Source organism: Bufo gargarizans, chromosome 2, assembly GCF_014858855.1.
Source record: "Bufo gargarizans isolate SCDJY-AF-19 chromosome 2, ASM1485885v1, whole genome shotgun sequence".
Taxonomy (NCBI): Eukaryota; Metazoa; Chordata; class Amphibia; order Anura; family Bufonidae; genus Bufo; species Bufo gargarizans.
The window spans coordinates 483,565,409-483,592,951 of record NC_058081.1 but is presented as its reverse complement, the minus strand read 5'-3'; the positions used below and the strand labels follow the sequence as shown (position 1 = coordinate 483,592,951).

The following is a 27,543-nucleotide window of genomic DNA, read 5'->3' as shown; positions in this document are numbered from 1 at the left end:
CTTTGAAGTGGACCAATGATTCATCCACTGAAAGACATTTTTGCGGGGTATATACTTGACCAAATTTGGAATTGTAGTGGTCAACCACTGGCCTAATTTTAAAGAGTCTCTCGTAACTGGGGTTGCTTGGGGGTGGGCATTCATTATTATTGCTGAAGTGTAGGAATCTTAGAAGCGCTTCGAAATGGGCCCAGGGCATGGCAAGACAGTGAAGAGGGGTGTGATATAAAATATCTTTGTTCCAATACGAACGTATTGTTGTTTTTTTTATAATGCCCATGCTTAGGAGAAGTCCCCAAAACCTTTGCATTTAAGTCGTGTTAGTAGGGGTCTATTTGCGGGGCCTTGAGATATAACTGTCTGGATGGGAGGCAATAACTTGCTCTGCATATATATTTGTTTGTTCCACCATCAAGTTAATTAGGTCATTAGTGAAGAATAATTGGAAAAAATTAATTTCACTGAAACTTGTTGTATCTACATTGATGCCTGGAGTCGCTGTAAATTCAGGCATCTGGGGCACATAGTTATCTGCGGGGATCCATGATGAGTCACTTGTACGGGGCCGCGACTGCGCACTACCCCTAGGACGCCTACGAGGGGGTTCATCATTAGATGAATCATCTGAGGAAGATGAAACTAAAAATGTCACTTCATCTCCACTGTTGGAGTCAGTGTCCAAAAGTACGGCATATGACTCTTCGGCAGTGAAAAGGCGTTTAGTCATTTTAAACTGTAAACTAACGTAGATTTTTTTGGTCATATATATATATATATATATATATATATATATATATATATATATATAAAACGGGACAGCACTCCAAGACTTGAAAAGGATAGAAATCTTTATTCACCCATGTGACACCATGCAGACTGATGCGGAAACAGTGAACATAGAAGTTCGGACACATGTGACAGCTCGCGATGTTCTATGTGTATAAAATTAACTGGATAGATTTTCCTCTGTTACTGTATCCACGCTGTGTCAAAATTAATCTCTGCTACTAAGTGGTCTATATGGGAGATCCCCATTACACTGTCTATGGACCGAAACAGTGAGACGGTTCGGGGTACACTACACTCACGTGTGATGTCCCCCTTACCTGACCATAATTTTGGAGGGGTTGATCCACCCGGGAGGTTGGATCCCTTTCCGATGGGCCCAGACAGTGAGGTTGATACAGTGATAAGTGCCTGATTCCAAACTGAGACGATTCCTTGAAATAATGCCACATTATGCGCGTGCAATAGCCCCTACACAGCAACATTATGAAATCTGGTTGCTGATGATGTAATGGAGCTGAGTTGCGAGCGCATGGTGGAGACAGAGGTCTGTCTTTGACATTTTGTGGTATTGGCAGTATTAGTTAACAGTGCTGTTCTTGGCCAGTATTCACATGGACATGCGATTTTGTCGGACATGGTCAAACTTTCACTGTTTTCCCCCAGTCTCCGTGGTGTATGATTTTAAACATTAATATATGATTTATCTCTTTTGTATTTTTATGCACTTTATTCATGCACATATGCACTTTGTTAAATGCACTATTCAAATGTTAAAAGTTTGGATGCAATACTAATGGACACAGCTCCATGTATTCAGTAGTAGGATACTTTGCATAAGCAATTGTTCACATGACCTAATGAGGTCAACTAGTTTCACATGTTGAACAGTCACATGTTTTTGATCTGTAAAATTCATTGGTTACCTGATTTTTGAGAATGCTGTATAAGACATGCACAGGCTTGTGTTTCTTTGCTTGAGAAAGGCTCAGTTGTGAGCTGAAACGTTGCTATTATTTTTCACATGGGTGAATAAAGATTTCTGTTCTTTTCAAGTCTTGGAGTGCTGTCCCGTTTTCTACATATATAAGAAGGTTGAAGCTCATTCCTTTGGACATAGCACCTGAGCCAGCAGACTGGTGCCGCCGAATTCTTTTTCTGGTATATATATATATATATATTTATTTATTTTTTATATATTTTTTTAAATAGAACAGCATACTAAAATACTGTATATCCTTTAGGATAGGATAAAAACTCCTGAGTCACTTGGAAATTATTGACAGGTGTCACAGGTAGCACAGATGGCTGGCGATGAGCCAGGGGTCTAGTATGGGGCACAGAGTAGTGCCAATATCCTTACTGGGGCAGAAAAGGGGTTAATTAATGTATTATTTTACAGTATTAGGTGGCACAAATCCACATGGGGCATAATAGACTTATATTTTATAGAATGGTGCCACTCAAGCACAGGACACGAGTATATACACACAGGAGGATGGCACACCTATTAACGGTTATTATTACTTATTTTTTTATGTAACTTGGGAGTGTGTGACAGGTGACTTGACGGACAAACAGACTGGAGTGACAGGTGTCTTTATTGAACAGACAAACTTTAGCGACAGGTGTCTTGAGGGACGGACAGACTGGAGTCACAGGTGTCTTGATGGACGGACAGGCTGGAGGGACAGGTGTCTTTATTGAACGGACAAACTTTAGCGACAGGTGTCTTGATGGACGGACAGACTGGAGTGACAGGTGTCTTGATGGATGGACAGACTGGAGTGACGGGTGTCTTGATGGACGGACAGGCTGGAGTGACAGGTGTCTTGATGGACGGACAGGCTGGAGTGACAGGTGTCTTGATGGATGGACAGACTGGAGTGACGGGTGTCTTGATGGATGGACAGACTGGAATTACAGGTGTCTTAACGGACGAATAGGCTGGACTGACAGGTGTCTTGATGGACGGACAGGCTGGAGTGACAGGTGTCTTTATTGAACGGACAACCTGGAATGACAGGTGTCTTGATGGATGGACAGACTATAGTGACAGGTGTCTTGACGGACGGACAGGCTGGAGTGACAGGTGTCTAAATGGACGGACAGGCTGGAGTGACAGGTGTCTTGACGGGCAGACAGTTGTCTTAACGGATGGACAGTAGTGACAGGTGTCTGGATGAGGTGATGATGACAGGACTGGACAGGACTAATCTCACTGACTGGGGCAAATCAGGCACAGAAGAATGGCAAATCGGTACTGAAGGGGTTAATTAGGGGTTAATTATGTACGAAGCAGGGGATGAGGCACAGAACTGACTACAGATGACAGACGACAGGTGAGGCACAGAACTGACTACAGATGACAGACAGGTGAGGCACAGAACTGATCTGTGTCACTGACTGGGGCATAGAAGCAGCTTTTCGGCACAAAAGTGGTTAATTCGATCTGGTAGGTATTATTGTAAAGCAGCTTTTCACACTCTTTCCTTCGCTGATCGCTTCCCTGCCAGGAATTGGGACGATCAAAGAAGGAGAAGCACATAGTCCCTCCCTAACCCCCCCTTACCTGCCCCGATGCGCTGCGATTGGTCCCTCTGCAGTATTTGACCAATCACTACACTACACATGAAGTACCGGTACGTCACGTGTCCTTAAGTACCAGGACATCATGACGTACCGATATGTCATGTGTCCCCAACAGGTTAAAACGCTGCACACATATGTTGCCTATTGAATGCCCTTTTATGTTATTTGTAATATGTCTGCTCTAGGGCTCATTCACAGGACCATATGGTCGCGTGCCTCGCTGTGGAGGCACAGATCCGAAAGCCCATGGAAGGGCTTCCAAGTGTTTCTGTGGGGTTACGATCCATGCCTCCCCTCTGCAAAAGATAGGACATGTCCTATCTTTTGCAGGTCACAGACCCGTTTAAGTCAATGTGCTGCAATACGGGGTTTACATGGCCAGTGCCCTGTTTGCAGTCTGCAACATGGGCATGACGGCCATATGGTCAAGACCCCAAAATCTGAGCTGTCAGAGGCTTCATAAACGTGGTTCCCACAGCTACACAATTGAGGACATCTCTTACTTACCAGTGCTTCAGGACTGCTATTCATCGTTGGCACGCCCAGGAGGATTAGCTAAAAATAGAAGAAATGGCATCTGTGAAGTAACTCAGGTCTTATTAGAAGGAACACTGTGTAATATATATGAATGTACTGATCAGCCATATGTAATGTCCCACATATGTGTGTAAGGGCCACTCCAAAATGTTTATATGTCATTCTATGTCATTTTTCACTGTTGAATGTATTTTTCCTTTGTCACAGCTGCTAAGTTCCTTTTACAGGCTGGTGGATGCACTACACACATCCAACACCCTCACACCATATATACAGTTGCAAGAAAAAGTATGTGAACCCTTTGGAATGATATGGATTTCTGCACAATTTGTTAGACCAACCTATAAAGAAGAACTCACTCAAATGGTATGTAAGATAACACTGGGGTCTGGTATACTATACTCAACCAAACAAAAGAACCAGACCAATAACCCCAAATAAGATAATGTTTAATGGATGATGTTTATTGCAAGACTACAATTTAAAAGTAAAGTTCCTGTTTGGTTCAACCATTGCCTCCCTCATCATTCCACTCCATCTCCTTATTGCACCTAGCGGTGTTGGCTACACGAACCGAACACAGGGGCCCAGCCGCCAAAGCGTTACCCAATTACCATCAAAGGTCACCTCAACTTTCATCTGGCTGGTGTTTCCTGCAATAGAGAGTGCCCTGGAGGATTTAGTGCGGTCTTCCCATCCACTGCACGCCGGCCCCAGGGGACAACTGAACTGTGAGTACTACTATCCTCGGTGTCTCATCACTAGTACACTCACTCACCACACATCACCCCTAGGGTGTCCGGTACGCTGCACATAGTCTTGTAACAATGGGGCCTCTAAAGGGGTGGGGTCTACTAGGCAGCAAGTGAACAGTCAGTCTTTGAAGTTGTCGTGTTAGAGGCAGGAATAGTAAGGAAATTTTAAGTAGCAACTTTGACAAGAGCCAAATTTTGATGGTTAGAGGACTAAATCAGATCATCTCCAAAATGGCCGGTTTGTAGGGTGTTCCTGGTATGCAGTAGTTAGTACCTATGAAACATGGGCCAAGGAAGGACAAGAGGTCAACCAATAAGGTTACTGGTGGCCAAAGCTTTTTGATGATGGAAAGGAGGAGCAAAGGCTAGCTCTTCTGATCCAATCCACCATAAGAGCTACAGTAGCACACACTGCAGACAAAGAACTTGCTGTTTATGATAGTAAGGTGTCAGAAGTTTGCAGTCTATCAGGCTGTTAGCCACAGACTGGTTATAGTACCCATTTTTCCCCTGTCCACCGCTGAAAGTTCCAACAAAGTGTTTCAGAACTGGACCATGAAGCAATAGAAGAAGGTGACCTGATACGATGTTCTTTTTACATCATGTGTAGAATCAGGTGCATGTGCATCACTTATCTGGGGAAAAGATGGCACCAGGAAGCACTATGGGAAGAAAGAAAGCCAGTCAAGGTAGTGTGATGGTCTTGGCAATGTTCTGCTTGACATTCATGTGGATGTTACGTTGACATTTGTACTGTACCTACCTAAACGTTGTTCCACACCAAGTACACCTCTTCATGACAATGGTATTTCTTAATGGCAATGGCCTCTTTTAGAAGGATAAAATGTCCTGCCACCCGCAAAAAATGTCCAGGAACTTGACAGGGCTTTGAGATGTTGACTTGACCTCCAAATTTCCCAGATCTCAGTCTGATTGAGCATCTGTGGGATATGCTGGAAAGAAAGTCAGATCCATGTAGGCCTCTCCTCCCAACTTAAAGGACTTAAAGTATCTGCTGCTAAATACTTGTTGCCAGATACCACATGGCACACTTGTGGAGTCCATACCTTGATGGGTCAGAGGTGTGTTGGTGGGGAGACGAAAAGGTCAAAAGTCAGGAACTACTCATAGATGCTTATTTTGAAATGCTTTAGGCTAGGCTGGATATGGTGCATTTTACTGTGACTTGTAGACATGCCATGTCACCATGAAGCCATAATTGTGGTTGTATTCAAGATAATGGCATTGAATGAAAAAATTAAAGCTGACCACCATACCTTTCTCCATCACCTTGTTCAGTCCCATATATGAGCCAAGGGTGATTAAAAGAAACTTTCAGCTTCTGGGTGTATCCCAGGCAGATAGCTTGTTTTGGTTGCTCCAACGGTGAAAATGCAGTAAGAAAATTACCTATTGACTTCTTTTGGAGAGTATAGTGAGAATGCGTTGTTTCAAGCTACGAGGGGGAGGAGGAGCTGAGCTGTCAAGTAGTATTATGTTCCGTTCACACGGCGGGTTCTACTACGGTCAAAATCTCTCAGAAAACCCTTTAATAATAATAAGATATTGCTGACACTATAATTTTTGGTTGTTCCATGCCATGCCATCTTTCCTGCTGGGCCTCATATCAGTGGGAACCCTACATTTATCGATGCCACTCCACTGGTAGAAACAGTTGCCATCTAAAATGTAAAAACTGTAATAACTGAACCAAAAAATGAATTTAATTAAAATTAGGTGAACAGACTAAGCAATAGGTTGAGGTGATCAGCTGTAGGCATTTTATTATCATCATAGCCAAAGAGTCTTTTCCAATACAACAGTCATCTGATTTGAAGATTTGACTTTTTACAGAATACAAATTTGCAGCTATTTAACAGTAATTAAAGTGCTTTTTGTCTTCTTATACAACACACCAGCTCTCCTGATCCTCGATGCCAAATATACATATATTACAATAAATATGTACAATTTCCAAAATCTTAATCATCCTCAGGGGTTAATAAGAGGTCATTCAAAAACATTCCTTTCATTCATTAATATTGGCGACATTGTAAGAAGCTCTCTTATTGTGTTGAATTATTCCTTCTTAGATTGGAGTTCCATTGTTCTTATACAGATCTCCAAGTTCCATGTATAGACATACATTTCAAAGGTGTTCTCTGGGATTTACATATTGGTGGTCCGACTCCTGGGACCCCTACCAATCAGCTGTACAAAGAGGCCGCAGCGCTCTGAATGCTTAGGCCTCTTCGTAGGACATGTGATGTCACGATCAATGTGGCCTAGGTAGGCCAAACGGCATGGGACTAAGCTGCAATGCCAAGTATAGCCGCTATACAATGTATGTTGCTGTGCGTGGTAAGCTGTAAGGAGGCTGTGGTGCTCCCGGAAGTGCTGTGGCCTCAAACAGCTGATTGGCAGGGGTGTCGGGAGACGGAGCCTCGCCAATCTCATATTGATGTCTTACCCGGAGTATAAGGGCTCATGCACACGACTGTATATATTTTACAGTCGGCAAAAAGAAATGGATGACATCCGTGTGTCATCAGTATTGCATACATTATTTTTATATATATTGTACCAATACCTGTCCTAGTAAACAAAACGGACACGAATAGGATATGTTCTATAATTATTTTTTTTTGCGGAACGGACTTGCGGAAATACAGAAACGGAGTCATTCCAGTTTTTTTTGCGGACACACTGAAATGAATGGTTCCACATCCAGACCTGCAAAGAAACGGAATGGAATTGAAAAAAATATATACATTTGTGTGCATGAGCCTTAAGTCGTCAATATTTAAATCTCGGAAAATCCCTTTAAAGAAAACCTGCTGGCTACCTGCAGTCACCACTAGATGGAGCTTATTGCATACTGTTCATACATTGAACTCAAAACGAACACAGTATGCATTAACCCCCCTAGTGGCCACTGTAGGCTACTAGAGTGCAGTCTTTTAATTGTATGTCAATGCAGGGAATTTGTTACTCTGTATAAGACAAATGCAGCTTCAAGAGATAAATAAGAATCAGCACAGAAATTTGGACCTAAAAGTTGTCCATGGCAATAAAAAGTGGAAAATCACTTTAGTGGTAAAGATCAGACTTGTTGTACTTTAGGGGGGTTACATACTGTCAAATCCGGCTCCGCCCGGGTGCCTTCAACACATTTATCTATGTACTGATTATTCGTATGTAAATTTCAGAAGAGAACAGCATAGCTTGTGTACTGCCCGGCTCTTTGCCATTTCAGAGCCCCACGTGTCCTGAGTGACAACCAAAGCTTTTCAGCTGCAGATTGGCACTGTGCTGAAGCAGCTTGCTTTAGTCAAGCCAGTGTGCATTACTAATATTTTCATACAAAATATATGTTAATAATACCTAAGGCACCATAATCAGCAAACCCTGTAAAACCAAATTGAAAACTAAAATCTGGTGTGGACTAATACCACTTCAATGTGTGACTGTTTTACATAGGCAGTTTATGGTATAACCGTACAGTATGGATTGTGCTGCCAAGTAATGCCAAATTAAGTAGATGCTTTTTATGGCATCTGTAGTAGTCTACATGTCTGCGTAGGAGCTATATACAAAAAACGAAAAGAGATAATCAAAACGATAGTTAAACCGTACAAAGTGTTGTGATTGAGCCATCAGCTGTGGCCCCAAAGCCCTAGTGCACGGACGGTCAGTGTGCGCCTGCATGCTATGGATCTGTATAATTCACACCCAAACGCAGGCAGGGTTTATATACATTTTTTCAGATTTACTCGTCCACATCCAACAGCATTTTATGAGATGAGTGAGAACAGATTTGCAGCCGTCTAACTCCATGGTGTAATGTGCACCATGATGTGTATAAAAAGTCACTTGGGGGAAAAGTACAGGGATAAAAGAGGGTGAGGCGACACCTAAAGATCTTAGGCCCTAGTGCAAAATCTGTTACAGGCCCCACCAACCATGTGCCATTTATAATACTGTTGTCCATGTCAGAAAACGGAAGCTGACCCTCCGATTTCTGACTGGGATTTTCATTAGCAACCCATTAGCCATGGGTTCAAATGCCAATAAGTTCCATTCAATTAAGCCAGTCCTTGTATATAGCCACCCACTGCGGTTCCCATGCAGAAACTGTTTGCATAGATTGCTGTGGTTCACCTGATTAAAACCCAATTTTTCTTTTGTTGATCAGAGGCTCTGTTCCCGAGTTATGATGCTGTTTCTTAATATGCAAATTAGGCCTTTTCGTGCACTGAGGGCGTCACCATTGCTCTTATTGCACCGACGCTCCAATCCTTTCTGCCAGCCCCTCCTTGGCTGCTTGCATTGACAGGGCCAAGGAGTGGTAAAGCAGCTAGGGAGAGGCTGGCCACAGTCAGCAGTGAGACTTGGATGCAACAAGAGCAATGGTGACGCCCTCAATGCACCAAAGGGATAATTTGCATATTAAGCCTCAGATCATCAAAAGAAAGCATCATTTTAAACAGGTAAACCACAGCAATGTGTCTATGCAAACAACTTGATAGGGATATCGACAGATTCCCTCAAAGGGGTTGTCCAAGTTATATTTATTGATGATCTATCCTCAGGATAGGTCATCAATATCAGATCGACGGCGGTCCGACACCCGGCACCCCCTCCGATCAGCTGTTTGAAGAGAAGGCGTGCGCGGTGTCAGCGCTGCCTCCTCTTCACTGTTTACCTTCTAGCCGTTGCATCTGCAGTGGTGAGCAGGTGTAATTACACCCAAGCCTTCCTATTCATTGCAATAGGAAGGCTTGGGTGTAATTACACCTGCTCACCACTGCAGATGCAACGGCTAGAAGGTAAACAGTGAAGAGGAGGCAGCGCTGACACCGCGCACGCCTTCTCTTCAAACAGCTGATCTGATATTGATGACCTATCCTGAGGATAGGTCATCAATAAATATAACTTGCACAACCCCTTTAATTTGAATCTGGCTCAGAATACATGCTGAAATACATACTGTGTGCACATAGCCTTTATGTAGCAGAGGAGCTCAGGCATGACTCTTATAGCTGTGTCCCTGTCTGTAGATGAAAGCTCAGTGCTGCAGTCAGGACTGTTGCTTTAGGTCTCATGCACACAAACCTATTTTCATTCCATATCCGTTCTGGGTTTTTTTGCGGACCGTATACCGAACCATTAATTTCAATAGGTCTGAAAAAAAAATAACAAAGTAATCCGTGTGCATTCCAATTCCGTATTTCCGTTCCGCAATAAACAGAACATATGCTATTATTGTCCGCATTATGGACAAGGATAGTACTGTTCTATTAGGGGACAGCTGTTCCATTGCGCAAAATACGGAATGTACACGGATGTCATCTGTATTTTTTGCGGATCATTTTTTTGCGGACCGCAAAATACATATGGTCATGTGCATGAGGCCTTACTGTAACCTGTCAAGCTGTATGATGACTTCACCGCAATCCCCTGCTGGTTCAGTGTCTTTACAGAGAGTGGTCTGCTGTGGTGCATTGTAAGAGATGTAGTGTTTACACCATTCTGCAATGGGGAAAAAACTTCTACAATGAAGTACCTGCTGTTTGTTATTTTTCTTGTTTCTTTGTCCTGCTCACTGAGATGGCTGCACATGCTCAGTTTCATCCTTCAACTGCCTCCTGAGCTGTGATAGGGAAAGCATGGACACGCCCCCTGAGCTGTGATAGGGAGATCATGGACACGCCCCCTAAGCTCCAGCAGAAAAAGACACTCCCCTGAGCTGTCAGCTTGATATAAATCTAGCAGAGCAACGAATGGGGAGATCTCTGGATCCATGTGAGGTACAATAGTGGTTCTAGCCTTGTTGAGATTGTCATGTACTATATGATGTCTGATTTTCATTTTTTACATTAGTCATGGGATAACCCCTTTAAAGATGAAGACGCTTGCTTTATTTGCAGTGATAGTATGGACTGTACATTGTAGACACATTTTCTCCCACATCAGTCCATATGTCAATGTATGTTAGCTATGTATATATGTACTTCATGTATAATGTATGTATGTATGTTAGTTCCCTCAGTTAGCACGTGCACACAGTCATGTAACAGCTAGGTGTTTGCTGGTCTTTTCCATGAACCTTGGGACAATTTCCATCCCCTTGAAGACAAGAGTCCTACCCAGGTTTTCATCACCCAGTAGCAAAGGAGATGGACCATCCAGGGCTAGGCCTCGTCTCTCCAAGGGCCCCCTAGAAATCACATAGCCTGTCTCTAAAGCATTACGCCTTTAATAATAATAATACTGTTTTATAGGCCTCTAACTTCAGAAACAGTTGTGGAATGCTATAAAAGAGAATTTAAATGGCCTAAAAAAAGAGCAGTGGCCGTACTGCCCATGTGAATGCTCATCTGCTATTACTTTACTTCAGACTGATGATATCACTGAACCCGTTTGGCAGCCATTTATATACCGACCCTGCACTCACTGGTAAATCACCCACTACAGGTACAACTCATATTATGTTACGTTTAATAAGGGAGCGGTGCATGACACAGGGTTTGTTAAATCGGTGTCATGCTCCACCCCCTCAGCCTCTGCCCTAGACATAGCACAATATCAGTCTTGCCTTGGTGTTTTCCTTTAACTCATAAGAACTATCATAATTCCAATGGTGAGCCATTACCAATATTCACTTTAAACAACAAAATGGCTGCCCCCTTCCCCCACGTAACAAGAAATGTAGGTAACTGAGGAAAAATTCGAACAGAAACATGATTTTTGAAACCAACTCAATGTATTTATGTGAAGATAAAATAAATAAAGGGGCATTCCACCTAAATTCTTATAAATTTGGTGGGTTCTTTCAGCTGGGACTCACACTACCCAAACAAAGGGGTGCTCAAACTAGAGCTCAGAGACCCTCACTAGTGTTGGACAGTAGAGAGTTCTCGAAAACTTGAATGTCCACCCTTGAACACTAGTTAAACAAGTCAAATTAGCAATTGACCTGTCTGACACCCCGCCCCCTTCAGATTAGCTGGTTGTGAGTAGCTCCAGTGCCAGAAGTAGGCAGTGTAACTACACAGCTCCCTCCATTGTGTAGTAGATGAGGCGGGTTACTGCTGTGCTGCTCCAACTGAAGTGAATGGGGGAGTCAGATCCCCTGCAATCTGATATTAAAAAACAACCTAGGGATGGGTCATCAGTTTTTAAATTCTGGAGAAAGCCTTTAAGGTGGCATCTTAACACCAGCATAATGACAGTCGCGATGGTGTATTACAAAGGACAATATTTAATTAATAAATAAAATCTAAGTGCAAATAAAAAGTTGATAAATCAAGGACTTTTCAATTTACAATAATTTTGTTTAGGATTGGGGCATACGTTAGACCTCACTCTAAGTCCCCATGTGCTTTCTCTGTCATACCATTGTGCCTTGAAATTTTTCTCATCCACGCTCTATGAATAAATCTGCAAAACATTACAATTTCATCTTTTAGCTGATTGTGCTATTATTTATAAAATAATTGATTTCCTATAACGTTATCTGGAATTTCATATCAAATTTCCGGGTGTTGTCCTTTTAACTGTTGTAGCGTTCACCTTGTTTTTGAAATCTGTATCAAAGATGTTCTTGAAGTCCTAAAGATCCATAAAATGTCGCCATGTAGTGATACCTCCTTTTGGTGAATGTTAGACCCCCAATTATTGATCAAGACTGGTCCACCAAGTATTCTTCTCACCACCAAAATAGCCATATGGATTTTCATGGTTGGCACTGAAGAAAGATGTGACCTGGAAGCTAAGTGTCATTCTATCTCAGGTCAGTAGTTAGATCTGTAAACCAAATTCGGCTTATTCTTTTAAAGAACTTTCTTAGTCTTGTGTTCATATTTCATTGGGGTTTCCAAGAAGACCTTTCATTATCACAGAGAAGGTTCTAAGTGTCCATCTACGGCACCATTTCTGTTACTTGTGGTCTCCCCCACTACTGCCAGATTGATAACTTTAAGCCACCTCTGCTTCAGTTCTTCACTGTCAGCCGAAAAGCTGTGTATGGATTTAGACTGAGATAGTCTGAAGCTGTAGGGCAAGTCTACTCCACGGGGCGATTCTTCAATAATGTAACCCAGAAGAGGAATTGTGGCTTGGGCTTTGACATCCTGAAAGCAAAATCAAGAAAAACATTGACTATTGTTCCTACGTTAATTTTTTAAAGGTAATTGTGAATATTATAGACGTTAGCAGGTGAACCAGTTGTATTAAGACTCCACTACATATAACAGAGGGGGCAATTGTTCATCTGGGACCACCATCAATTAGCTGGTGCAGAGTACAGGTACAAGGAGTCTCTCCCTGAATGTCCCGGCACACCAGTGAATTACATAGACACTCCAGCCCACTGAATTCAAATGAGCACCATTAAATACATCATTTCACCTGTAGGTGGCACTGCAGGAGATTTGAAAACTTACTCTCCTGCTCTCCTACAGATTACATTGGGATTCCACCTATGATAAGCTTATTTTGGGAGATGCCTCTTCACAAAAAAGAATCGTGAACAATTGTATGCCTCTTAGAGATCTAGGTTTACTGCTTTCTTTGCAGATCTTTTCTCTAAGCGGTTTTAGTTAAGGCTTTCTGGCACATAGTTATTTTTCTTCAATTTGTATGACCACCGTTTCAGTATGAAGACTGCAGACAAAATAATCAAGCCTTGGGATGAAACACAGATAAGACAAGGGCAGAGAGGTGTAGGAATAAGAACAGTTCTAAAGAAGGTGGCATGAGGGATACCTCGTTTGGCAAACTTTCTTAAATACCATCTGTCAGCAGAGTTGCTCTTAAAGGCTCTTTTAGATATATTAAAACATCATTTTTCTCAGCAGTACAGACACATATGAACATGGGACCAACACAGATGTCCTCAGCTGTCAAGCACACATGCAACAGGTCAGACAGCTTCATAGGTACAAATCTGCTGACAGATACCTTTAGTGGTGCTATTAAATTCTCAACTTCTGACTCCCCCTAGTGGTGACTGTAGACACCCAGAAATTTTAGCAGTTTCCAATATGCCTGTAAAGGAAATTTGCAGTTCTGTATAAAAAGATAATGAAGCTCCAACCACTATAGAGAGATGTTAAGAAATTAATCAGCACAGAATGTTGGTCATAAAATATGAATTTAAAGGCTATGAACACCAGTGGGGTCATTTTAGTTATTATTGCACTGTGCTTATTTTGGGCTCAAAAGCATTTTTCCAATGTTTATTTTTTTTAAATGTTCTATTCTTTATCTTGTACAGCCTTCAGGTTACACAGACTGTTCCTTCACAGTGAAACCTGTAAGAGCAGTGCCGTGATGGATTTCAGTGAGAAGGAGAGGGAACAATCTGCAGAGTCAGTGTACAAGACAAGTGATTGAAATTTTTTTAATAAAAACAATTGAAAAAAAATGTGTTTAAGCACAGTGCAAAAATAAATAAAAAAAATGCTCCAAAGATGTCCATAGCCGTTAAAGTATAACTGTGGTATTTTTTATTTATTTATTTTTGTATTGGATTGTGGTGATTATCACCTTGGCGGCCTTATTTCAACTTTTCACTGTGTATTCAATTACCCCTTAATTCCACATTTTTGTTCCCTGTACTGCCTACTTTTATCTGTGCTTAAAATAGGGTTGCTAGGCATGGTCGTCTATCTGTTGAAGGACGGAGGACGCTGCGTGCAAGGTCACATTCCTGACATCCAGAGACTGTAAGTAAATGATGAAAGCCAGGTCCTCCCCAGCAGCTGATAACAGTGCCTGGGCTGTGTGCACTTCTCCCTGTCCCTGCGCTTGGCAGACGCTCCCTCACTCGGCAGAGTTGGAGAAGTAGAGTTGAAGCAGCGCACAACAGGGAAGGGAGATCTGCCGTCTGCTCAGTGTATAAATGAAAGCAACATGTGGTAAGAGGACCCCTTTGTGCTGCAGGAGATTAACCCTTTAGGGGGGAGGGCTCTAGTTACTGACACTTTTGGGGGGCTATTGTTACTGGCTAGTGAGGGCAGGCGGGATTAGCCTCAGGGTGAGGGCAGTGGCGGCCATCTTAACTGAATAGTGAGATTGCAGTTTTATGCAGACTGGTTGCTAAGGGCTGAATCTTATTAAATATGGGATAAGTCTGTCTAATAGTAACTGATTCTGGAATATCATGTTATTAGTAACTACATATATGAAAATTGAAATTAGGGTCTAAGTGTGACAGTTATCCTTTAAGTTTTACCACTTTGGCTTCAAAAGAGATTTCAAAACAGAGATGGTATTTTCCCTAATATAAACCCACATGAGACCATCAGCCCTTGTATAGCAGTGCATACAAGCAGCAAGTGCCATACATTTGTCGTACCTGTGGCGCTCCATACATGTATAACACAAGAGCCTCGTGTTGCGGTATCACACACCAGACCTTCTGCCAAGGTTTTGACTTTTCATTATACTGGAGGAAACTGCAGATTACGCTATTTCCTGAGACTTCTGCAGACTCAATCTGACAATAGGAAGAACAAAGGTTAGAAAGAATTATGAAACAAAAAGGCAATTAATATATTAATATTGTCAAAACTAAATCCTTTCATAGAGCCCCGAAGAAGTTTTTGGGGCCAACTGAGACAGATTTTATTATTAAGTGCTCTTGTCTTTTATAAGTCAATATTCTTGAATAGATCTCCATTGACAGAGGTGTCCCATAAAGTAGAGGGGGTCTACTACTGAGAGCTTCCCTGATAAACAAGAGTGGATAGTCACTGTATTGAATGGCCTGCATGCAGTACTATATTTCATCTGCTGAAGCTGAAATGCGATTATGATGGGACATCCCATCACCCAGTTTTAAAAAAAAATTGAGTTTAGGCACTGTAGTGGATTTGTGCAACCTCAAAGCCCAAATTTCAGATCTCACCTCCAGTATTCCCCTTTTCTTCTCTTTCTCCTCGCTGTTGTTACAACCTTGCAATATATGGTAGCAGTCTTTACACACTTTATTCATTTTATTACCGTCATATTCAAGAGGGGCTTTGTGGTCAGAACATTTCCAACAAACTACCTGTAAGGAAGAAGGTAAATGTATGTTAGATATTGGATCCATAGTGATATTATCTCCTGAAACACCATAGACTGTCAGAAATAACCTTAAGACCTAAGACCACCTAGCCAACGTAAGTTACAGCACAAGGCACCATTTTCCAACCTTAGGTCAACCCTGAGTAAATGTATCCCTTTGAACCAAATTACTTACATAGCCACACGCCCTGCAATGATGTCTCCTCCTGGTCAGCGCATTAAATTGCTCTTTGCATTTCATGCACATGGTCACCTCATTGTCTCGGATCCACCTTGGAGCTCGGAGACCCAGTTCAGCACTCTAAAACAGACAGATAAAAATATCTTAAGCTAAATTCTATGTTTCCAAAGAAAGTCTGACTTTACATAATGTTGTTGATGAGCTTTTCTACTCTGTCCAGCAGAATTATAAATGCAGCTCTGTAGTATAATACAGATAGTACGGCATCAGACGTGTAATACAATGTATTTACAGAGTTGCAACATAGAGAAGCAGAGCTGTAAACCACCTCCAATTTAGGGCTGCACTACACCAAAGGATTATCTGACCAATTTGTGTCCAATTAGACCAATAGTTGGTGTGTATAACAAAAGATCTGTGTGTGTAAGCGGCCATCTGACCAATGATTGGTCAGAAAATCTGTCAGATAATCTCTGGGTTTAATAGCACTGTTCAGCTCAACTGGATAGCATGAGTATGAGGATCACAGGAAGAAGTACTGTAGTACACTGGTAGTGTGTACCGTGGAGCTTTAAAGGGCTTTTAATATTGACCTATCCTCAGAATAGGTCATCAATATCCGACACCCCCACCGATCAACTGTATGAGGAGACGGCGCACGCAGTGCGCATGTGCCGTCTCCCTTCTCTCTTCCTGTTCACTACTGTTTTGACATGAACAGGATGGGAGACGGCACGCGCACACTACCCGTGCCGTCTCCTACAGCTGATCAGCGTCCTGACGATGGATCATCAATATTAAAAGTGCGGGCAACCCCTTTAACTGTCCACTTGTTTAACTTTTTAGCGTCATCACCTAAGCGCCTTTTTCTCAAAGAGCAATTCCTGCCAGAAAATGTTACTACATATTCATATAGTCTGAGAAAGCAGTAGGTTTATTTATCATCACTGTAAGATCACTAACGGAGTGGCTGAGAAATGTGACAACCAATTTTCTCACACACAAAAATGGGCTCAGGGCAGTTGTCATCCCCCCCTTCCTCCATACTTCTGAGAATCCTATACCATTACTCAGCAAATATCTGTAAAGAATAAATCAAGGCAACTAGACTTACCTACTTACTTGTAGATTTCCAGGTGTTGACCCCATGCTGGGTATAATTACCAGATGTTGACTCAGTTACATATTTATTCCCAGAGAATTCTTGTACAGTCACTCAGAATTGAGAAAGCTCGTTGGAAGAACGAGTGAAACGTTTTCAAGAAATCTACAGTAAGTCCAGTTACCTTGATTTATTCTTTACAGATATACCATGACCTGGATAAATATGAACCTTCACAGATATTACTCAGCAAAGATACAACTATAAGCAAAGGTTAAAGCTTCTCCCAGTGTGAAGAGAATAGGAAATCTGTGATACAATTTGATGTATGATCAGAGATTGAAATTTAATTTGACCTTTAATTTTTTTTTAAAGCCGCTGAGAGTGTTTTACAAAAACCTCACCGATCCTATACGTCTTTCTTTGTGACACATCCAGGTTCCCACCAGTCTCTACTAAATGGGTTCTATGGACATATTACATTGCAACTAGACACTGGCCACAGGGGTGACCCTATGGTGTAAGTACCAGGGTAGCAGGCATAGCAGCTGGGTGACCCGTTACGGCAAGTAATTGACAGGGGAAGCTGTGAAAAAAGGGGAACTGTCAGAACCCATAGTGTTACTTCATGTGACGTGATATGGCAGAATACTTCTCTTTTTCACAAGCTGCTGTTCATTGCCGGTTAACAGACTCATAAGTAAATTAGTCAAAACTTACAGGAACTTCCTGTGGCGCCTCCTCCATTTTTTTAGCATTTGCAATTATAAAGGTTTCATTCCGCTGCTGAAATTCTGCAATCGCTGTGTTCAAAGCCTGAAAGGAAGTAATAAATTACATTTGTTATATTGGGGGGGGTTAATTTCTCACTGTGTGCCAGATCAGTGAGACATCCAGTATTTGATAGCATTAAGAAATGCCACTGCAAAGGAAATGTGCATCTAACCATGGCTTCCCCCGACAGTAAGGGCATGTTCAGCCAATGGATTTTTAACACAAGTAAAATCCTATGCTGATTTACAAGAAGAAATCTGACACTGACCCAGTGGTGGACTGGCCATAGACCCTACAGTTGCCCATACAGTATAGAATCCATTTTAAACTTCTCGTTCTCACCCACAAAGCTCTCCACAGTGCTGCACCCCCCTACATCTCTTCCCTCATCTCTGTCTACCACCCTGCCCGTGCTTTGCCCCCTAAATCTCTTCCCTCATCTCTGTCCACCACCCTACCTGTGCTCTACAAATGATTTATGACCGACATCCACCATAATCCTAACCTCTCATTCCCGGCTCCAAGACATCTCCTAAGCTGCACCAGTTCTCTGGAATGCCCTACTCCAAGAAATTTGGTTAAATCCCAATATACACAGTTTTAAGCGTTCCCTAAAAACACATCTTTTTAGGGTGGCCTTTCACATCCCCCGATCTAACTCCTCTCCATATATAGCCCATTTATCATCAGTTCCTGAATTTGATCCTTCACTGAACCCAGAAGCACTTCATATCGGCTGGTGACTGGCTCATGCAGCTTTATATCTACTCCCTTATTTTCTCAAGATGGCCGGACCATTGTACAAAACAAGCATTTTTACCTTTTGTGTCATTCCCAATCTGCTCATAGATTGTAAGCTTTTGCGAGCAGGGCCCTCATTCCTCTTGTTCTAATTATTGCCTTGTCTGTTGCTATGTTATTTATGACTGTTTGTACATGAACTCCTGAACTGTAAAGTGTTGCGGAATATGTTGGCACTATATAATTAAAGAATATTATAGGGAAATATCCCAGTGCGATGATGCCTAGGGGGCTTCCCGAACCCTCTAGGGGGTCGCCCGAGCCCTTCACAGGTCCCCCTCCTAAATTCAACTGTATTATCTTTTGGACGGTGATATAGTTGGATACTGCAGCAGGGGCTGTCATATTTTTTTTATTTGCTAGTTTATTAGAGCTAGGCATGCATACCTGAGTTAGTCTGTCAATGATTGCCAAAAGATCTGTAATTACATTATATAACAGCTTTCATTAATGTCCTTTCCACTGGTCCCTTAAAAGACTGTTGCTATAGCTTTTCTGACTTCCCTTTAGTATAAACAGAAGACAGAGGGGCAGTCCTCAACATTGCATGCCTACATTAGGCTTCAGAGTGAGGAGGCGTGTCTCTCAGTAATCCAATCTGATTGGCTGGCAGGAATCTGCTGGCTACAGCAAGTGTGTATGTGAAGTGAGGGAAAGCAGTTTTGGCCTCAAAGAACTGGCAGAGGAGCCATCTTGAGAAGATCCTTATATTGCAGAAGTTAAAACAACCGTAACTAAGGGAAAAACTTAAGGAAAACAGTGGTATGTGAACAGACTAAAGATTGCTTTATGCATAATGCTGCAGCAGTAACATATGCTAAAACATGATAGTTACACTTTAAATTTGGACCCGCCTACAACATGTGGACATTTTTAGTTTTCTTTTCCAGGACCACTTTAAAGGGACACTGACAGGCCCAATAAGCATAATTATCTCTCTCTCTCTATATATATATATATATATATATATATATATATATATATATATATATGCACAGGTCTTCTAATGTGTATTAAAAACATATAAGTATAACCCCTGTCCACCTTATAAATACAGCAAACTCATGTTTTACAACCTGATGTAATCGCTCTTCTTTCTGCCCAAGGGGCGGCGTTTCAGCTTCACTTGTGCCCAGCCAGCCGCGCCCCAACCACCGTTTTGAAGCGCCGCCCAGCTCATCAATATTCACTTCGCTGGGCGGCTTCTGCTGTCCCCGACGTTCCGAGATCCCATAGCTTTCTACTGGGCATGCGTGGGATCTCGGAACGTCGGGGACAGCAGAAGCCGCCCAGCGAAGTGAATATTGATGAGCTGGGCGGCGCTTCAAAGCGGCGGTTGGGGCGCGGCTGGCTGGGCGCAAGTGAAGCTGGAACTCCGCCCCCGTGGGCAGAAAGAGCGATTACATCAGGTTATAAAACATCAGTTTGCAGTATTCATAAGGTGGACAGGGGTTATACTTATATGTTTTTAATGCACATTAGAAGACCTGTGCAGTCATATATATAGATAATTATGCTTATTGGGCCTGTCAGTGTCCCTTTAAGTGCCCAGTCCAACCCTGGACTCTTCAGTGAGTATGTAACTGCCATTTAAATAAGTGGGAGGTGTTATATGGGCGATTTCGCTGCAGAATATGGGGTCAGAAGAGATCATTCTGGATGGCTTCTTTTTAAAAAGTGATTTCATTACTCTATTAGCCAGAGCCGTGAGCATATCAGTAGTAATAAGTCAGAGCAACTGGACTTGTATTTTCTCTTGAAGACATTCAGCTAGTCATCTGACTGGCTTTCTTAATTAGAGCTAGAATCCAACAAGTCCAGTTGCTCTGATTTTAAATGATAAACCATGACCTGGATGAATGAGAACATTCACAGACAGCTGCTATCATAGAGCATCTCTGTCATACCCAGCCTATCCATGTGTTATACATGGGCAGCCATATCCTATAACTGCCCAAAGATCCCTGTTAAAAACTGAAAACTAATTTAGATCAGTCATTGTACATACCTTGAGCCATTCTTGTTTTATTTGTTCAGAGCTGAAATGAAAGATAAATCATGTTTAAAAAATAAAATTAATGAAGAAAACATCTGCGATGTCTCAAAGATCCCATACAGAGGACTTGTTACCTGGCCTGTAACTCCAGTGTGCGCTCTTTGCCCGAGATCTGGAAGGTGTACGGATAGTCGTCATTCTGCGTCTCTACTACTTTCATACCTTCCAGTCCGATCTTTGTACGCACAGAGTACTTTGCCCCCACCAGACTGAACTTAGGCACACAGTACAGTAACATGTTGTTGAACTAAAAGAGAAGAGATTGATACAATAGTCGCACATGAGTCTCACTTATCTGTAGTAAATGTAAAAATTGTCACTTAACCCCTTTCCCGACTGCCATACGGCTATATACGCGCTATTTGCACATGCCCCGTGCAGCTAGCACGTATATACACGTGCTGGCAGCGCTTTAATCCTGTTCGGGTCCTGGCTGACAGACGTAGCAGGGACCCTGAGGAGAAGATAGGAGTGGTTTATTATCGCTTCTATCTTCCCCTGTGCCGGCAGGAGGACAGCGCTGCACGAGGGAGGCAGGAGAGTCGTCTCCTCTGTTAGTTCTGGCGGTCACGTGACCGCCGGGGTGTCTAGAGCAGGGGCAGGAGCAGAGCTACAGGGTTTAACCCCTTAAGGACACAGCCTTTTTACACCTTAGGACCAGGCCATTTTTTGCAAATCTGACCAGTGTCACTATAAGTGCTGATAACTTTAAAACGCTTTGACTTATCCAGGCCGTTCTGAGATTGTTTTTTCGTCACATATTGTACTTCATGACACTGGTAAAATGAAGTTAAAAAAAATATTTCAAAGTTTCAGTTTCTCTACTTCTGTAATACATAGTAATACCCCTAAAAATTGTGATGCCTTTACATTCCCCATATGTCTACTTCATGTTTGAATTATTTTGGGAATGATATTTTATTTTTTGGGGATGTTACAAGGCTTAGAAATTTAGAAGCAAATCTTAAAAATTTTCCGGAAATTTACAAAAACCCAATTTTTAGGGACCACTACAGCTCTGAAGTCAGTTTGCGAGGCTTACATAATAGGAACCACCCAAAAATGACCCCATTCTATAAACTACACCCCTCAAGGTATTCAAAACTGATTTTACAAACTTCGTTAACCCTTTAGGTGTTGCACAAGAGTTATTGGCAAATGGGGATGAAATTTGAGAATTTCATTTTTTTGGCTAATTTTCCATTTTAACCCATTTTTTCCACTAACAAAGCAAGGGTTAACAGCCAAACAAGACTGTATCTTTATTGCCCTGACTCTGCCGTTTACAGAAACACCCCATATGTGGCCGTAAACTACTGTACGGCCACACAGCGGGGCGTAGAGTGAAAGGTGCGCCGTATGGTTTTTGGAAGGCAGGTTTTGCTGGACTGTTTTTTTTACACCATGTCCCATTTGAAGCCCCCTGATGCACCCCTAGAGTAGTAACTCCATAAAAGTGACCCCATCTAAGAAACTACACCCCTCAAGGTATTCAAAACTGATTTTACAAAGTTTGTTAACCCTTTAGGTGTTGCACAAGATTAAATGGAAAATAGAGATACAATTTCAAAATTTCACTTTTTTGGCAGATTTTCCATTTTAATATTTTTTTTCCAGTTACAAAGCAAGGGTTAACAGCCAAACAAAACTCATTATTTATGGCCCTGATTCTGTAGTTTACAGAAACACCCCATATGTGGTCGTAAACTGCTGTACGGGCACACGACAGGGCGCAGAAGGAAAGGAATGCCATACGGTTTTTGAAAGGCAGATTTTGCTGGACTGGTTTTATTGACACCATGTCCCATTTGAAGCCCCCCTGATGCACCCCTAGAGTAGAAACTCCATAAAAGTGACCCCATCTAAGAAACTACACCCCTCAAGGTATTCAAAACTGATTTTACAAAGTTTGTTAACCCTTTAGGTGTTGCACAAGATTTAATGGAAAATAGAGATACAATTTCAAAATTTCACTTTTTTGGCAGATTTTCCATTTTAATATTTTTTTTTCCAGTTACAAAGCAAGGGTTAACAGCCAAACAAAACTCATTATTTATGGCCCTGATTCTGTAGTTTACAGAAACACCCCATATGTGGTCGTAAACTGCTGTACGGGCACACGACAGGGCGCAGAAGGAAAGGAATGCCATACGGTTTTTGAAAGGCAGATTTTGCTGGACTGGTTTTATTGACACCATGTCCCATTTGAAGCCCCCCTGATGCACCCCTAGAGTAGAAACTCCAAAAAAGTGACCCCATTTTAGAAACTACGGGATAAGGTGGCAGTTTTGTTGGTACTAGTTTAGGGGACATATGATTTTTGGTTGCTCTATATTACACTTTTTGTGCGGCAAGGTAACAAGAAATGGCTTTTTTGGCACCGTTTTTTTTTTGTTATTTACAACATTCATCTGACAGGTTAGATCATGTGGTAATTTTATAGAGCAGGTTGTCACGGACGCGGCGATACCTAATATGTATACAATTTTTTTTATTTATGTAAGTTTTACACAATGAATTAATTTTTAAAACAAAAAAAGGTTTTAGTGTCTCCATAGTCTAAGAGCCATAGTTTTTTTTTGTTTTTGGGCTATTATCACTATTGTCTCATTTTTTGCGGGATGAGATTACGGTTTTATTGGCACTATTTTGGGGTGCATATGACTTTTTGATCGCTTGCTGTTACACTTTTTGTGAAGTAAGAAGACAAAAAATTGCTTTTTTTTTACACCGTTTCTTTTTTTTTTTTTTACGGTGGTCACCTGAGGGGTTAGGTCATGTGATATTTTTATAGAGCCGGTCGATACGGACGCGGCGATACCCAATATGTATACTTTTTTTTATGTATGTAAGTTTTACACAATGATTTCATTTTTGAAACAAAAAAAATCATGTTTTAGTGTTTCCATAGTCTAAGAGCCATAGTTTTTTCAGTTTTGGGGCGATTATCTTGGGTAGGGTATGATTTTTGCGGGATGAGATGACGGTTTGATTGTTACAATTTTGGAGTACATACAACTTTTTTGATCACTTTTATTAACTTTTTGGGGAAGTAAGGTGGGCAAAATTTCAATTTCATCATAGTTTTTAATTTTTTATTTTTATCACGTTCACCGTTTGGGTAAAGTAACATGACCGTTTTATAGATCAGGTCGTTATGGACGCGGCGATACCAAACATGTGTAGGGAATTTCATTTTTTTTATTTTTAATCAGTGATAAATGTGTTTTTTGATTTTTACTTTATTTTCACTTTTTTTCACTTTCTTTTTGACCCAGACCCACTTGGTTCTTTAAGATCCAGTGGGTCTGATGTCTGTATAATACAGTACAGTACAATATATAGTACTGTACTGTATTTTACACTTTGTCTGTACAGATCTATGCCTTTCAGCACAGATCTGTTCAGCACCATGGACAGCAGGACGCCTGAGAAGGCGTCCTGTTGCCATGGGAACCTTCCCCGTCTGCTCAGTTATGGTCAGAACTGCGCAGACGGGGAAGGGTAAGGACGGGGCTTGGGGGGCTGCCTGGGAGCTCTCTCCCTCTCCATTCGGAGGGGCTGCAAAGGCACAGCAGCCCCCCGATGGGAGAGGGAGGGAGCTCCCTGTGCTGTTAATCTTTTCCATACAGCGGTCCGTACGAACCGCTTTATGGAAAGGGTTAAACGGCTGACATCGCATCACCGATGTCAGCCGTTTATACCAGGGTGCCAGCAATGTGCTGGCACCCTGGTATACCCACTAGACGCCGACGATTACGCAATGGGAGGCGGGCGGGGGATCGCGATCCCGCCTGCCGCACCGCCCGCCTCCTGCCCCGCCCGCACCGCCCGCAACCCTCCCCCTGCACCTCCCACCCGGCAAAAATCACTAAGGGGTGCAGGGGGGGGGGGATACAGATGCATTTTAGGAATACTAAAGTTTCTGATTCCCGCGGTCAGGGACCGCGGGGATCAGAAACTGCAGAAATCGCAGCAAACCGCAGGTCTGAATTGACCTGCGGTTTGCCGCGATCGCCGACATGGGGGGGTCACGGGACTCCCCGGCGCATTTAGCCTAGGTGCCTGCTCAATGATTTGAGCAGGCACCGGGTTCCGATCACTGCCAGCCGCACGGCAGTGATCAGAAATACACAGGGCGTACATGTATGCCCTGTGTCCTTAAGTACCAGGGCACAAGGGCGTACCTGTACGCCCTATGTCCTTAAGAGGTTAAGGAGACCCTGATCAGCTCTGCCTGTGTGTCATTCCCCCTCAGGGGGCTGTTTTCTCCTGTAACTGGGGATCCTGTGGATGTACAGTACAAAAAAATAAAAAAAAATCTGTGTCCTTCAGAGGTCTTTTAATGACCTCCTGGGGCGGCAGATTATGTGCCAAATAAATTAAAAAAAAAAAAAAATATATATATATATTATATATATATATATATATATATATATATATATATATATATATATAAATAAAAAAAATAAAAAAAACGCAAAAAATATTTTTGTAGTCAAACAAATAAAAAAGCTATGGTCACTAAACCACCAGGTGCACAAAATCACAAAAAGTTGCCTGGACATTCAGGCCTTTTTGGGACCGGTCATGAAAGGGTTAGTTATGGTTAGTGTGCCATTACTGGCGACTAGAAATATCCTTCAAATACCAAGACATACCAGGAAGAGATGTCGCTCTTGGGCTGACGTGTTACGAGCGGCCAGTTTAAGAATCTGCCCCTCTTTTATGAACTCATTAGAGGGGTGGACAATGTCCTCTTCTTCTCCCAGCATTTCATATACCATCAGTAGCTTCTTCTGACTCTCCTGCAGACCACCAGAAATCCACAGCAAGTGATTATTAGTGATACCAGTGTAGTAAGAATACATTTATATTACATACATATTAAGTTCTCTAGTGTAGACGGTTGGATAAATATTTGGAAAATCTTATGCTGACAATGCACGTCCCTTAACACCCAAGTGAAGAATCTCATAGACTATAGTACATGGAGAGGGGCAATCAGACTCATGTAATCTAGACTCTGTTATGACTCTGACATAGACTGCCTATGGTTCCCCACATCACATGATCATGTGTACAAGTGTCCCCAGTTAGCCAGGGGGGTATGTTAGACCCACCGGAATCTTAGAAGAACCTCCAATGGACCCAGGCACTGAAACAATAATGACAGAAGACAACCCCATTTGGGAGTGAGTTTGGAGCCAGTTCCCAGGGGTGCACCACCAATGAGGCCAGGTGAGGTGATCGCCTCAGGCAGCAGCAGGTAGGGGCAAGAAAGGGACAGCTAAATGGCCAAGGGCTGAAGGGAAGGGGTTAGGTTAAGAAATTGGCATTGGGGAAGGAGTCATGCAGTATCAGTTTTTGCCTCAGGAAGCAGAAAGTGCACCCTTGCCAGTTCCTTGCCATTTGAATCACAAATAACCTATTAGAGCTTAATCACACTAAGTGTTGCCACACATTCCGGTTTCTTGATGCAGTTTTTGAAGCCAAAAATCAATTGGTGTATTAGAAAAACAAGACATAGTATCTAGCCATCATAGTTTCTCTCCTTTTATGATCCACTCCTGAATTGGGCTTCAAAAACTTTATTAAAAAACCTGCATACCTAAATTAAACTGGATGACATTAGCGATGTGCTAATGTCAGATGAACCTAACTAACCTATTCCTATTGTTATCCATGCCCCCGTTACTCCATAAATGTAACTTTTATAATATGCAAATTAGCCTCTAGGAGCAGGGGGGCGTTGCTCCTGCTCCTAGAGGCTCCGTTCTCCCACCCCTGTCACCTGCCTCCAAGTCTTGATTGACAGGGCCAGGCAGCATTCGTATCCTCCTGCCGGCCCTCAGTGCATGGTAAATCTTGCGCCTGCGCCGTGCAGTATTCAGCGCATGCGCAGTAAGGAAGTCGGCAGGCAGTGAGCGTCTGCAGTGTTCCACTATGTGCTATATTTGGGCACTTTAAAATGCTGCTAAATGTCATATATAATGTATCTAATATATTGTATTTTCCTAATATCAGGCTGGCATTGTCAATATATTTATTCGCCCCTAGGTGGTGCTGGCGCCACATAATATATATAGCTTGGGGTGTGCCAGAACAGGAAGTGAAGTAGTTAGTGGAAGTGAGAGAGAGTAGAAGGAAGTTAATGGAGGAGGAGAACAGGCAAGTTCCACAATGTAGCTGCCTTTCTTTCCTCTGGGCCCTGATCAAGCCTGGAGATGACAGACCAAGGAATCACAGCAGCTCAGCACAATACAGTAAGTCTAAGTATGAATATAAAGCAAGTCTAGTAAAGATTAGAGCTGATTCTGGCCAAGGGACTTCACAAGCACAAGTGACCAGGAGGAACTTAAAGGTACTTGGACGCAACTGGATAATTAGTGCGCAGAATTGTCCTTTTGCACTAAACGCCTTCTGGGACATAGTGAACCTTAATATTTCAGCAGAGCATCCTGCATCAAATAATGTAGCAGATAGTTTGCCTGCCACAAGGGAGAACGCCCTTATTGGATTGCTCAAGATAAATAGGAAAACATTATATTCAGTACCTGAGTGCTAGAACGTGGACTTAGTGCAAAACTACTTAAGCAAGAATTGTCATTCTGCCTGTTAAAGCCAAAGTATTAAGAGAACTCCTCAACTGACAATTGCCAGACCTGTATTAAGGAATTACAGCTAAAGTAACATCTGGATTATTACCATTGATATATTGATAAACTGTAACACCTGTCCTGAGATCATTGATTCAGTAAATGTTCAACTGTTTTACAACAACTGACTCCTCATCCTTTCTACTACTATTCTCAATATATGAACCTAATGGTGCTGGCGTCACGAACACAGGGGCCCAGCCACCAAAGCACCTTGAACACCT

At 42.2% G+C, this 27,543-nt stretch overlaps 1 protein-coding gene across 6 annotated transcripts in view; it reads right to left on the bottom strand.

Moving 5' to 3' along the window:
• Positions 1 to 11,914: 11,914 nt before the first annotated feature.
• Positions 11,915 to 27,543, bottom strand: part of FGD4 (FYVE, RhoGEF and PH domain containing 4) — a 150,513-nt gene continuing 134,884 nt past the window's right edge. For all 6 annotated transcript variants that reach the window (XM_044281149.1, XM_044281151.1, XM_044281153.1 and 3 more), the window contains exons 10-17: positions 25,322 to 25,468; positions 20,735 to 20,907; positions 20,613 to 20,643; positions 17,750 to 17,845; positions 15,922 to 16,047; positions 15,586 to 15,729; positions 15,034 to 15,174; positions 11,915 to 12,805 (exon numbers count right to left, since the gene is read on the bottom strand). In XM_044281149.1, coding sequence (XP_044137084.1) covers positions 12,569 to 12,805; positions 15,034 to 15,174; positions 15,586 to 15,729; positions 15,922 to 16,047; positions 17,750 to 17,845; positions 20,613 to 20,643; positions 20,735 to 20,907; positions 25,322 to 25,468 — 1,095 coding nt within the window. In that variant the 3' untranslated portion in view covers positions 11,915 to 12,568. The remainder of the gene's footprint in view (positions 12,806 to 15,033; positions 15,175 to 15,585; positions 15,730 to 15,921; positions 16,048 to 17,749; positions 17,846 to 20,612; positions 20,644 to 20,734; positions 20,908 to 25,321; positions 25,469 to 27,543) is intronic.